Below are 14129 nucleotides of genomic sequence, written 5' to 3'. Positions count from 1 at the left end.
AAAAGTCTCATACCTGTGTATAGTCTGTCTTTTGAAAAAAGATAAAATTGATGTATATAATAATTGTAAATAATTAATGTTTTCTAAAAGCAGCTTTATTAACAGGATCTTATTTCTGCTTCTACTGAGTTTAGGAATTCTCTGTTTATTTTGCTGCAGTTGTATTTTTCCAGGTCACTCTGCAGTAAAGCATATGTTGTATTTGCAGAAATATATACATGCTTTAAACAGTGAAAAAATTATCTCCTGTGCTGGAAGTTTGTTGTGTAAAATTCCTGTTTTGGGTCTTTACTGAGAGACTGTCAACTAATGGTCTGTAGAGTATGAGTAAGAGATTTAGAAATGTCAAGTTATGGGTAAGTGCTTTCCTTTTAACAAGATGTTCCTGTTTAAAAGAAATATTTTAGAAAAGGAGTTGTGAAAGACTGGAACAGATTGCCTAGAGAGGTGGTAGATGCACCATCCCTGGAAACAGTCAAGGTCAGGTTGAATGGGGCTTTGAGCAACCTGCTCCAGTTGAAGGTGTCCCTGGTCATCTCAGGAGGTTTGGCCTAGATGACCTTTGAAGATCCATTCCAACCCAAACCATTCCATGATTCTGTGATTCTTTAAAAATTAAAAATAGATAAATGAATAGAAAATTGTAATAAACCCATGGTGATGTGTTTATGGAACTTCATGAGAAGGAGAACAGGAAAAAAGATTTTTCTGGATCCTGAATACATTTCTCCTCAATTAGACATGCTTCACTGAAATCAGGAGAATCCTTGACAAGTAGCAGTTTCTGATTTGGATTTCTTTTTATTAATGTAATGTGCTGGGCAGTAGGATGAACAATCATCCCTTAATTCAAATTTATCAATACATTTACTAATAAAGTAGATTTTAATAATTATTCAGTTTCAATATTGAATAGAAAGTTATAGAATCACCAAATGGTTTGGGTTGGAAGGGACCTTAAAGATCATCCAGTTCCAAACCCCCTGCCATGGGCTGGGACACCTCCCACTGCACCAGGCTTCTCCAAGCCCCATCCAACCTGGCCTGGAACACTTCCAGGGATGGGGTATCCACAACCTCTTTGGGCATCCTGTACCAGTGTCTCACCACCCTCATAGTGAAGAATTTCTTTCTAACATCTAATTATGATTAGATTATGCATAATACACAGTGATTTCCTCCATTGGATCTTAGTAGTTTGTGTTTATAACTGGCTTTGGTGATGTTTTGGGTACAATGCTACATCACTTGTATTTTGAAAGGAATAAAACCCATCTCACAAACAGCAAAGGCAATATTCTCCTTAAAAAGGCTTCATGATTCCCTTCCAGGGCTACACTGTCAGTATTGCTGTCATCACCAGCCCTCTCCCCTCCCTTAGCAATTTTGCAGGCATCACTGCTTTTGTTAGAAGCACGAGGAGAAATCCATCTTCTAATCTAAGGGGGAACTACATGTAAATCAATATGTAGGGACAGTTTTACTGATGAGAATTACTTTGGCTGGTGCAATCTCATTCCACTTCAGATAATGTGTTTTCTCTGTGTTGGCATAGGAATTCTTATCAATGAGGTGCATATCAGCTGAAGTTGTTTGTTAGGATAGCATATTATCCATACTTTCAGCTACAGGTAAGCTTTAAATCTTCATCCAGCACAGTGAGAGGATCTTCCATCTGCCAGGCTTAACATTTCATGGGCTTCCAATGGATTTTATTTCATTGGCTATCTCTTTCCTTTTTCTCTTATCCTTCTCCATAGTGGAGCCAAACTGGTTTTTACATATATCCAGTATTTAGTTGTTAATGAATCAGAGATACTCAAATGTAGCTGCCAGTGTGATGAAGTTTTTACACTGCTGTCCTCATAGTTATGCCTGTACATTGTCTTCTCCATGGAACTTGCAGGCTCTCCACCCTTGCCTATAAACTCCAAATTTATGCTGGGGCCAGGACCTCTCTTTGATCTTATTCATAGTTCTTTTTTTTCTGAAGTAGTAGTCTGGTGTATATCTAGTTGAAATAAATCTTCAAAAGGAAAATACTGGGGTTTTTTTCCCATGGAGGAATAATTAAGGGGGTGTTTGGTATAGTCTACATATCAAAACTGAAAAGCATGATATGAAGTGAAAAAATGGAGGGCATTACAGCATATTTGGGACTGTAAGACTGGTAGGTTAAAGACTTAAGAATGACCTATAAAATAATATTGAATAGAAAAAAACCTTCTACTATTTTTGTTTTACTATAAGTATTATTTTAGAATGCATTCTGTGGAAAATACCATCAATTCTCATCAAGAAGATATTTGTGATCACTGTTACACACCTTGATACAAATGTCTGGGTATTTTAAGAGAATTTCTCTGGTGACACTGAACTACACAAAGCACCGTGATGGGTTCAGTTACATGTTCTTTCTCAGGTATTAAAGGTTTTTTGCTGTCTTCAGTTACAGAGGTATCACTAAGTATGTTGTTGTAGTGGTAGACATTGAAAAATTAGATTAAAAAGGGTCTTTTTCAAGGATTAATTTTTGTTATGGTGTTTATGGTTTTGGGTTTTGGTTGTCTTTTTTTTTTTACTAGGGGAGCTATATTTTGAACAGATAAAATTTTCTTCACAATCTCAAAATTAGATTAAATATTAAAGTGCAAATCCAGGTTTGTACATTTGCAATTGCAGCAGATTTCATAAAGTGTTAGGCAGCTAAACACAGTCGGTGGTCATTGAGAGAGATTGAGTGACCCTTGCTGACACTGAGTTTCCTTTTGTTATAATTTACTTGCAGCTGTGTTGTTCAGTTTCAAGGACTCAAGAATATGATGGAGAGTTAGGACTTCCTGTTTCTGTCACAATACATAATTATTGCCGTGGTTCTGATGTAAATGTTCTGAATAGAACTTTCTCTTCATCTTTTGTGGCAATAGGCATTAATTAAAAGCCAAAACATAATTAATGCATCTCTTTGATGCAGTTCATTTGTTTGTAGTATTGTGGGACTGTGTGTTTTTAATTAAGTTTATCTGACCAAGATTTCAAATGTTTCCGATCTGCAATAAAACTGGGATTAAATTTCCAATTTAGTTCTTAACAATATGGTTCATGAATCATATACAACTCATTTCGTTTTGCAAGACCAAATATTTCACATTCAGATTTAGTGTTCTGTTAGCTTTTTAATCTTTTGAATATGCTTAATCACTAGAGGAGTGTATCTTCTTACAAGGAAAATAATTGTGTATGTACCAAATAATAGTAGGTATGTTTAGTTGTTGATCAGATATTTTCAGCATGTTTGAGAGCTTGAATTTTTGACCCTTAGCCAGAACTTTGGCTCCATTATAGATTGATGTAAAGATTGTTTCTAGGATACACAGGTTTTATTTGTGTTGCTCTACAGATTTTCTTTGAGTTGCCATATTGTAAGAACAGTTACTGTGCATTATGAATCTTAGAAATACAGAGAAACTTTAACTAAAATTCATTGAAAGTGTAAAACTTTGTCTTGCTAAAATGGAATGTTCTTTGATATTAAAAATATGGGTAGCGTTTTAAAGGCAAATTTCCTATTGCCATGGACCTGCTGATGTAGCTGCTAATGTGTGACAGTGCTTAGTGAGAACATGAGATTTCAACAGCAAAGTGCTTAATGAAGTACAGTGCTCTCCTTGTAACAAAATCAGACTTCAGCCTTGTCATTTCTGCAGGATTCATCTTGCAGTGGGAGGAGTGGGATTCATCCAGCCACAGATATCTGCAGTGTTAGATCTGCTCTGGTCACCTTGAGGTTCCCATTAGAGTTTCTGGAGAGAAATAGGGGCACTTAGGGTGAGACTAATCTGACACCTTCCATCCCATGCTGTGAGTTGCCCTCTGCAAACACCCATTTTCTTTTGCTGACCATGTAGGGAGCCCAGGGTGGTTCAGCACAGGTAGGATGTGACAGGTTATAGAGGAGTCACCAACCAGGAAGGTATTTGGGTAGGTGTATCACACTTCCATTTCTGTGGAAGTTTGCTTGCTTTCTGGCTTTCCCCTCATTTTTAACTTGGTGGGGTTGCGCTGATGTAACACCATGAATGCTGTTCCCTTACAGCCAGGGACTCCCACCCATCTCTGGGTTTGCAGGGGCAGAAGGTCAACACTGTTCCCCTGTTAGCAGCTGTTGATCCTTTTAATCTGCTGAACTGTCTGCACAACGATCATCTAACTGAATTCAGTCAACAGACTGGAGTAGCAAAGTCTTTGTAAGCTGTTCAGTCAAGAACAGTCATTTTAATTCAGGTACAGGTGAGCAGTTGCTGGCATTTTGTATTTTATTTCCTGAAGTATTTTTTGGGAGCATCTCGGCAGACGGAGGACAGTGATAGGAGGCTGAAGATGCAGGAGTAATGTTCTGGCCACTGAGCAGTTTGTAGGTTGTGTTTCTACATATCCCCTTCCATGAACAGAATTGCTAAATAGTGGATTTTCTTGATTTTTTTAATTTTTATTTTCTTGTTGGTTAGTTTGTTTTTGTTGTTGTGTGGGTTTTTTTAAGTGCTAAATTGTCCATGTTTCCTCTTCCATGCAAGCATAGCTGAGCCCCTATAAAGCAGATTTATACTGAATAGCACCGTGTCCACATTGTGGCATCCTTTTTTAAAAAGCAACTTTTCTGAATACTTTGGCTTATAAGTCACTGACAGACTTGTTCTTTTGGATGTATTGTGGCAGTTTGCATACTGGGCTGTCTGAGCAGCCATAGGTGAGTGCCTACCCAGCTCTGCCAGCAGAAGGCATCATATTAGCTTTTCCTCATCTGCCTGAGGGTAAGGGAGATGTTGGCTCATACCTTCAGCAGCAAACCCGACTGTGCCTTACATGGACTGAGGAGGTCTTGCTCATGATCCTTCTGGCCTGCAATCAATTGAAGGGTTGCCCTTTTTTCAGTCAGTGCAGTTGTTAGCAAAACAACCTCTTTGCATTCTGAGATGAATATATGTTCTGTTGAACTGTTGATTCCAAAGAAGCCATTTCCCCCAGGTTCTCGATGGCGAATATTTTGTTTCATAAAAAAACCCACACCATGTGTTGCAAAACCATCTCGTTTTCCTTAATACTTATCACTGCACAGACCAGTGTTCCAAGGTGTTTGGGTTGTCCACGTGAGCACTGACATATATGTGAATGTATGCACTGTACTCAGCGCTGGTGAGGCCACACCTCGAGTCCTGTGTCCAGTTCTGGGCCCTCCAGTTTAGGAAGGATATTGAGGTCCTGTAGCAGGTCCAAAGGAGGGCAACCAGGCTGGTGAAGGGACTCGAGCACAGACCCTATGAGGAGAGGCTGAGGGAGCTGGGGGTGTTCAGCCTGGAGAAGAGGAGGCTCAGAGGAGACCTCATCACTCTCTACAACTCCCTGAAAGGAGGTTGGAGCCAGGGGGGAGTTGGGCTCTTTTCCCAGGCAACTCTCAGCAAGACAAGAGGGCATGGTCTCAAGTTGTGCCAGGGGAGGTTTAGGTTGGACATTAGAAAGAATTTCTTTACAGAGAGGGTGATCAGACATTGGAATGGGCTGATCAGGGAAGCAGTGGATTCTCCATCCCTGGAGATATTTCAAAAGAGACTGGATGTGGCACTGAGTGCCATGGGCTGGGAACTGCAGCAGTAGTGGATCAAGGGTTGGACTTGATGATCTCTGAGGTCCCTTCCAACCCAGCCAAATCTATGATTCTATGAACAGTTGGGACTGTTATTATACAGGACGTTATTCCATATCATCTGTGTGATTCTACTGCTGAATGCCATTCTTGGGAAGGTAAACATACTTTTCATCTGTTTTACTTCTCATCTTGGTATTCAGTGTTTCTTTATATCACCACAGAATTAGGAAAACTTTGACTGTTCTAATTTGTAAATTTAGAATGAAGTTAAGTTATTGATGGCTATCACCTGCAGTCTTTACTCAGTATTTGAGGAAGTCTTCCACAGATTTTAATGTATACAAGGAACTTCAATGGGTTTTTTCTTGTCCAGCTTAGCAATTTCCTCTTGTTTTGTCAGATTTCTAGTGACAGTTATACAATATCTCACCGTGATGGCAACGATATAGAGATAATAATCATTAAGTTAAAAAGAGCTTGTAGGTACATCATATAGATGTATAATAACATATATATATATAATAAGAGTAAAATATTACATCACAGCATAACATGAAAGCACTGGTGTGAAAAAAAATTAATAGGGGGGTTTTATAATTGTTTATTTGTGGCAAACTTTCAGGAAAGATGTATTTCATTAATTACCATGGCTATTTTTCTTTTCTTCTTTTTCCCAATGGATTATTTATATTCCCTTTGTTTCATGTGCTTCTCAAACAATTTGTTGTTTTGATTGTCAGTAGTTTAGAGTTGACTCAAAAGTCAACTAAGGCCATCTGCTCTTTCAAAATGTGATTTGAAGGGTAAAAAGGGATGTTACCATCACAAACTACTGTCTTTTTCATTTGATGTAATAAAATTTAGGGATGTAACTTGTTACAATTGCTTGCTTTTGATTTGTATTATGCTTTGTTTATGAAATTAATTTTGTTGTACTTAACCATCACTTGGAGGTTACTATTTATCTTACTGTGTGTTTCAATGGGAACCTAAAGATTTCCCACCTTCTTCTCACTCAGTGAACTAATTGACTACTTAAGTTAACATAGAATGCCTATGCCTGCATGTGCTTTGCTTTTTGTTGTTGTTGTTGCTTGCTTTTTTTTCTTTTTTTTTTTTTTTTCTTTCTTCTTTTTTTATGTTGCCAAGTTTTATACATCTATTTTCTCACCTACCATATCCTAGGGGGCTTGGAATACCCATAATACAGTGAGCCCACCTTCCTGGTCCCCAGACATTTCAGAAGGTCGGGACATTTTTAAATCCAGACAGCTTCCTGGCAGTGCCATTTGGAGCATCAAAGTGGTAAATAATTTGAATTTATTTTCATGTATCCAATGCTATCTTTCTGCTGTAGAGACTAGTGATGAAATTCTCTATCTCACAACTGAATTAATCTTCTATTCTATTACTGTTTAAGGCCTTTAAGGATTATTTACACTCTGGAGCTTTCTCATTAAAAAAATGTATGCTTTCCAGAGTGTGCAGTATGATGGCATTGCCCTGATTTTCCGTGGCAAAGAATAGCTTGTATTACCAATTTTTTGCATGTGTTGAGAACCTTGCTTTTTGTGGTTGGCTTTTACATAGCTGTCAAAATAAATTACCTGAGAAGGAAAATGTCCTTAAGAGTGGCAGTGAGGTAAGCCAGACATGGGAAGGAGCAGAGATCTGAGGAAGGGTCACTTGAGTTTGTTGCTGTGGAGAAATCTTGCAGGGTGGATTAGAAGCAACATCATTTTTAGCTTATGGGAGAATAAATAACAACTTCCCTACCTGATAAAAAAGATGGACCAAAGCTTGTTGTTTTGATATTTACCATTAAAAATATCTGAAGAGAGACTAAGTGGAATAAATGTTTGTAAATAGAGGCAAAAAAATCTAAGTACTCTGACAAATAGTTGTAGCTTCCCAATAATTTATTTTCCTCTCATTTTAACTCTCATGCTAATTTTATTTTAATTTGACATTAGCTTACGTTTTGCTGCTTCAAGCATTAATTTTCAGCTAATATTCAGCATTAACACAGATACACTTATTTGCTTATTCCTGTTGGTAATTGTGTAACAATAACAATACTGATACCTGATCTGAAACAGAAAAAATAAGAAACATGCCAGAAGAATTTACATCTTAAAAAGACAAAAGAAGACTCTTGTATGTCCTGTGTGTGCATATGTATTAACTCCATATAAATGTAAGGACATTTTTTGCTTCACCTTAGTACATATTAGTACTTCAGACATCAGTAGCATCCTTCCTTTCACTTCCTAAAATAGCACTGCATTATATTACCTTGTTGTGTAAAAGTAAGTTATTCTATTTTCTATTTCCATTACTAGACTTTAATAAAATTTTAACATTGGGATGCTTGGATTCTCCCTTTAATTATGACCATAAACTTCTATATCTTCTTTGAAACAGGAGCTGTATTTGAAAAATACTCTTGGTAATACTGAGTCCATAGTTCTGCTTTCCATCCAGGGAGCTCCTGTCTCTGCCAGTCTGTTGGCAGCACTGTCCCCAAGGAGCTTTGTGATTCTGTCAACATTGTTATACTGAATAAATGTTTTGTCTTAGTATTAAAAGTAGTTTCCAGCAAACATTAGGATACGTACAACAAATCTAGATACTGTGTGGAATGGAGCTGTATTAGGGGATGAGACTATTCCCAAGTTTGAAATGCAGTAAATAATGCTTATCTGAGAATATGCCATAATTTTTCTCATTTATAGAGATCAGAAACTCTGGAACATGTTGTAAAGGTGCCTGACAAACAGTATTGACATTCTCAATATGTTCTATTTCTCTCTGGGGAAAAAAAAAAAACAAAAAAACAAAAAACCACAATATTAATATAAATTAATTATTATAATAATGTACTTACTTTTCCACAGTTGTAGCTGAATACTCCAGAGCACACAACACTGCAACTCTGTGAATGCATCTAAAATACAGGGAGAAATTATATGGCTATTTTGTAAGAAAAACATCAGATTATGGGGAGTGTTGATCTGAGTGTAATTGGTGTAAATTATCTTAAAAGCTTTCAATGTATCTGCTGAATTAAGAGAGTTTGGTGGAGGTTGTGTTTTGCAAACAAGATAGACCCCTAATAAAGTCAAGTGTTTGCTTGATTATTCATAGCATAAGAAATTAATGTATGATTGCAAGTAATCAAGTGTCCAGACCCTGTTCAGAAGTCCCACAAATGTCTGCTCTGTCTGGGCAAAAAGACAAGAAAAATGGATCAGAGTGAAGGATATATTTATTCTGTATACTTTGCAACTGTGGAAAAGATAATAAAATTTTAAAAATCCGTCCTGCCAGTTATTTGTGAGCAGAAAATAAACACTTCTGGGTTTGGCTACTTTCTCACTGGTGATAAAGGTGATTATGTTTTGTCATGTGAGTAATTAAAGGTATTTCAAAATTAGCTATGCAGTAACTGAATATGGCCTTGAAAATATTCCCTTAAATATTTGAATATTGAATATTCCCTTGAAATCGTGAAGTTGGGTTTTCCTTCTATTTTTCCTTAGATGCACTGAACAAGTTTGAATCCCACATAACAAAAGAACTTCAGTTTGCACTGAACTTGTTATCCTGTATTGAACAGGGCCGTGGATCAGGATTCCCGGGGAAGAGGAGGCCACGTGGTGCAGGTCTCTCAGGAAGAGGTGGCAGAGGAAGATCAAAGCTGAAAAATGGAGTTGGGACCGTAGTCATTCCAGGGGTAAGAGCAATTATTTTTAATTTACGTTGTAGTTTGATAATAATTTTATAATTTTTGTGTTAATTTGCTGGACAAAACCGAAGAGCTCCAAAAAGCAGAGATATTTGAGAAAGCCTGGCTACTGTTAAGTGTTCATGGTGAAGAATAAGAGCACTGTACCTTAATGGACCTGAAGCAGTTTTGTGCTGCTCTTGCCATGTAAAGGGACAAATGTTGGGAGCCTCAGAGCACTCCTTCCATTTCCTCTGGTGGAAGACACACTGGGTAAAGGCAGCACTCACTGGAGCAACACAAAAGGGGAGAACAATATGAATGTAACAGGAGCTGTAGCAGATCAGATCAAAGGTTCTTCTGCTCAGGGAAGAGCTCTTCTGCAACACTTGAGTGCTGGAGAAAGACTGCAGAAACAGAAAACATACAGAGAAGGAGACACTTCTACAGTTTGTAACCTGGGGACTTGATGAACAGGAGGTGGTATCTGGGCAGCCTGTGTTGGAGCTTTCTTGCATGATTTTGTCCACTCACTTTAAAAAAAGTGAAAAAGTTAAAAAACTTTTCAGAAACCACCTCACCTCAGAAACCACTTTTCAGTTAACCTCTTCTTAGTTCTAGAAACTCTTTGGCCTGTTGTTTTAAATTGCTATCTGCAGATTTCATTGCTTGCCTCTTAGTGCTCTTACAGAAGAGGCAGTGGAGAGTTGTTTTCTGTTCACCTCTTCTGCCTATGCCACTCAATTTCTATAGTTCTCCGTAATTGCTTCTCCTTTTCCTTCCACTCTTTCCATGCTAGTCTGGAAAATCTCAATATTTTGAGTTGTTCCTTGTATAGAAGCTATTCTGTATTTTTTATCATCCTTGTTGCTTTGTCACAGTTGTTCTTTTCCTTTGGGACTTTCATCTGCCTTTTTATAGCCCAACATTCAGGTTTATGAAGTTCTTGTGCAGTTCTTCACAGTTGTCTTTTGGGTTTTTTTTATTACTGTACCTTAATACTCTTGGCAAGCTCTGTCACTTTGCTCCTTGCTTGATTTTTCAGGTTGCACACAAGTGTGTTGAACACCATGGCCTATTAGCAGACAACTCCTAACACATTTCCACTAGTGCTATTCTCTCGCATAAAAAATTGATATTTTTTTCTGCTCTTCATTTTATTTTATGTTTCATTTCAGTATAGGGACCATTCCTCTATTTCTGTGTCAGTTTACCTTTTTTACAGAGCATTGGTGAAGGACTTAGCCAAAAGACTTCAGGTAACTAAATTATGTCAGTCAGATTTCCCTGTCCACAGGCTTGCTGACTCCTTCAGAGAGCTCTGATAGATCCTGATCTGCCATAAATAAGCTTCTTTGACTCTTTAACAAAACATAATGTATAAAAATATAGCTACAAGTTCTGTGTTGTCATCAAGTGTCAGATATTCTGTAGGACAGTACATACATGGCTTTCCCTCAAAAACCCTTAAGAAAATGGTAGTTACACTTGCCATCTTCCATTCCTACAACACTGAAGTGTCTAAGCAATTATAGTTAAGCTATTGCATGTTGGAAGTCCTCTTAAACCTTATACAGTTATGGTCTGTTCCTTGTAAAAAGAGGGATTTTGGTATGCGAAAATGTTGGAAATCTGCAGAAAATTAAAAGTTTTTTATTGCTATGTACTTGGTTTCTTTGAAAATTTCTTGTCAAGTCTGATTATCAATCAACTGCAGATTTTGAAAGGCATCCTGATACTCAGGTTCAAAAAAGACTCAATAATTTTTATGTCTTTTTGAAGTATTTCATCAGACTCTTTAGAGATGTTTTATGTATTCTTGCATGCAATCTTTTTGAGTTCACACAGCATTGTGCCACTTTTTGTTGCCTACATAATAGTAATTTTTTGGAATGCTCTGATATTTATGATCTGTGACAGGAACAAAGTTCTCTATCATTGTTCTCTTTGAAAGCTGTAGATGTTCAAGATTCATGAGCATATGAATAATTTTAAACATGTAGGATGAATTCCCTTCAAACTAGCCAGTTACCTTGCTGCATTGGAGGCATTTTCACATAATTACTTAGTCCTCAGCACAGGAAAGATGGGGACCTTTTGGAGCAGGTCCAGAGGAGGGCCACAAAAATGATCAGAGCTGGAACACCTCTTCTATGGAAGCAGGCTGAGAGAGTTGGGATTGTTCATCCTGGAGAAGTGAAGACTCCAGAGAGACAGTGTTGCAGCCTCGCAGTTCTTTAAAGGAGGATTATAAGGAAGATGGGGACAGACTTAAGTAGGAGCTTTACTGACAGAACAAGGGGTAATGGATTTAAACTAAAAGAGGGTAGATTTTTACTAGATATAACGAAGACATTTTTTACAATGAGAGTAGTGAAACTGGAACAGGTTGCCCAGATAGGTGATAGATGCCCCATCCCCAGGAACATTCCAGGTCCAGTTGGATTGGGCTCTGAGCAATCTGATCTAGTTGCAGATGTCCCTGCTCACTGGTAAGGAGCATGGATTAGATGGCTTTAAAGGTCCCCTCCAACCCAGACTGTTTGGTGTTACAAAGCAGTATTTTGTATGTTCAGGGGAGCTGGATTTTATATAAGAAATTCTTAAAAATGTAATTGAACAGAGGATACTGAGTTAGGTAAATTGCTCTAAATATGAAATGGCCAACACTCTACACAGTTTCCTACAGAAATGTCATCCTTTGGCTCATCAAGTAAATGGAAGCTTCAGAGTTCCAGAGAGGAGGAGTGGCCATCTTGTAAGAGTAGATAAAGGCAGCAAAACAAGACCAGTGGTGTGCCAGATAAATGTTTGAAATGGGATTGTTTTCAACCCCTTTGCACAAACTCAGCATGGGATCATGACCAGTGGACAACTACAGAAATTTGAAAGTATCTTGGTACATATTGGGGATGGGGAAGAAGCTGGGTCATCACTGGCATTAAGCAAACACCAGACCTGCAGTGATTCAGTGCTTCAATTTATTTTCTGTATGTTCAAGCAATGCAGAGAACTTCATGGACATACATGCAAGGGAAAAACTCCCCTTGAACATAACGAGATGTTTCTTGTGTTTTTTTTGTTAGTTAATTAGTTACACCTGCAGTGCTTTCAACCATACAGTAATTAAAACACATTAACCATATATCCCCTTTTTAGCTGTTTTTCAGCAAATGCTGATTTTCAGCAACAATGTATCAGCAAGATTCCTATTGCTGTTGTAATGATATTTACATTTGTCTCTAGAGTGATGTTTGGATTTGTAAAATATTTAGATTATTATTTAAACAAAACTTGCCATGTAAGTCTTAAACTGTATTTAAAATAGAACAGCTGATAAAACAAAGCTATACTTCTTTATCATACATTTGATCTTTTATACAGAGCTGTGCGCTTTTATCTTCCAAACTTCCATCCCTGCTACTGGTTCAGAGTAAACAGTTAAGGCTGTAAATATAAATTCATGGGTAGCAAATTATGCATAACTAAATTTGCATGAAAGTCAGAACACAGTTGAAGTATTTTTTCTTGGTTTTCTTCCCAAGAAGTTCCATGTACATGTAAATGCTGAATTAATAAAGGGCGGGTCAAGCTCTTGATCAAAAGGAGAACAACAGCCTACTGTAAGAGCTTATGGATTGAGATCAAAACAACTATTTCAGGTTCAATATAGGTTTTTATGGGCAAGATAGATAAGCCTCAAAGACCGATAAGTCTCATAAAGTAATTGCTTACAGAGAATATCTTAACTCTTGTAACTTTAGACCTCTTCTTCGTTCCTCTAAAATACATGGAATATTAGCTAAACCACATTTTAGGCAATATGGGACAAAGTAAATGTCTGCACTTGCTATTTGAATTAATACTCAAAAGTATGTCACTGCAATTAACTTTTTGATGAGAACTTCAGTGTTTATATGTAAGTAACAGCAGACTGGTAACAGTATTAAAATTTCTGCTTAGTGTTTGCTTTTTTTTTCCTTAGACTGACTCTTTCTTTCCATTTCCATTTTGAAGTACAATGGGGAATGTGGAAAGGTGAACAATGGCAAGGAAAAGGATGTGTCTGTAAAGCTGAAATAGTGATGATGCTTGTACTGATGTGAAAGTGTGAATTAATATAGTCATTTCTGATGAAAGTAACTTTTATCAATGTTCCTACTGTATTAATAAATATTTGTGAAGCTTATATTCTCTGATACTATTAAAAATTAACATTTAAAGAGAAAGTTTCATCTTCACTCATGTCTTAGAAAACGTGATGTGCTTCCTATTTATGTGTCGTGTGTTTCTTAATAGGTCACAACAATGGATATTTCATCCAACAAGGATGAGGAAGAAAACTCGATGCATAATACAGTTGTCCTCTTCTCTAACAGTGACAAATTCACTCTCCATCAGGTTAGGATAATAGTTACTATATTTTCATTTATATTTCTTTACTTTTAATTACAAAAAAAGTCAATTAATCTCCCTGTTAGGAGTTAAATTATACAGCAAGGGAGTTGTATTTTATAGTTATGTGTCTTAAGAATTTAGTGCCTGGCATGTGCTTAAAATCAGCTCTTTTCTACCATTTCAGGATATGTGTGTGGTGTGTGGGAGTTTTGGCCAAGGTGCTGAGGGCAGGTTGCTTGCCTGTTCTCAATGTGGTCAGTGTTACCACCCATACTGTGTCAGTATTAAGGTGAGTGCTTTTGTTACATAAAAAATTACTTGATTACACTGTTTTCATATTACACTTTAATAGCACTATGC

General features: G+C 37.2%; 1 protein-coding gene across 14 annotated transcripts in view; it reads left to right on the top strand.

The window, feature by feature from the left end:
* KMT2C (lysine methyltransferase 2C) overlaps positions 1-14129 on the top strand; it is a 198959-nt gene that overhangs the window by 117665 nt on the left and 67165 nt on the right. For 12 of the 14 annotated variants that reach the window (XM_030444333.1, XM_030444332.1, XM_030444345.1 and 9 more), the window contains 4 exons: positions 6830-6949; positions 9264-9380; positions 13671-13772; positions 13954-14058. In XM_030444333.1, coding sequence (XP_030300193.1) covers positions 6830-6949; positions 9264-9380; positions 13671-13772; positions 13954-14058 — 444 coding nt within the window. The remainder of the gene's footprint in view (positions 1-6829; positions 6950-9263; positions 9381-13670; positions 13773-13953; positions 14059-14129) is intronic. The other 2 variants (XM_030444343.1, XM_030444341.1) reach the window with 1 other exon arrangement.

The sequence above is a fragment of the Calypte anna genome, chromosome 2, assembly GCF_003957555.1.
Source record: "Calypte anna isolate BGI_N300 chromosome 2, bCalAnn1_v1.p, whole genome shotgun sequence".
NCBI classification, from domain to species: Eukaryota; Metazoa; Chordata; class Aves; order Apodiformes; family Trochilidae; genus Calypte; species Calypte anna.
This window is presented reverse-complemented; position numbering and strand designations above follow the sequence as displayed.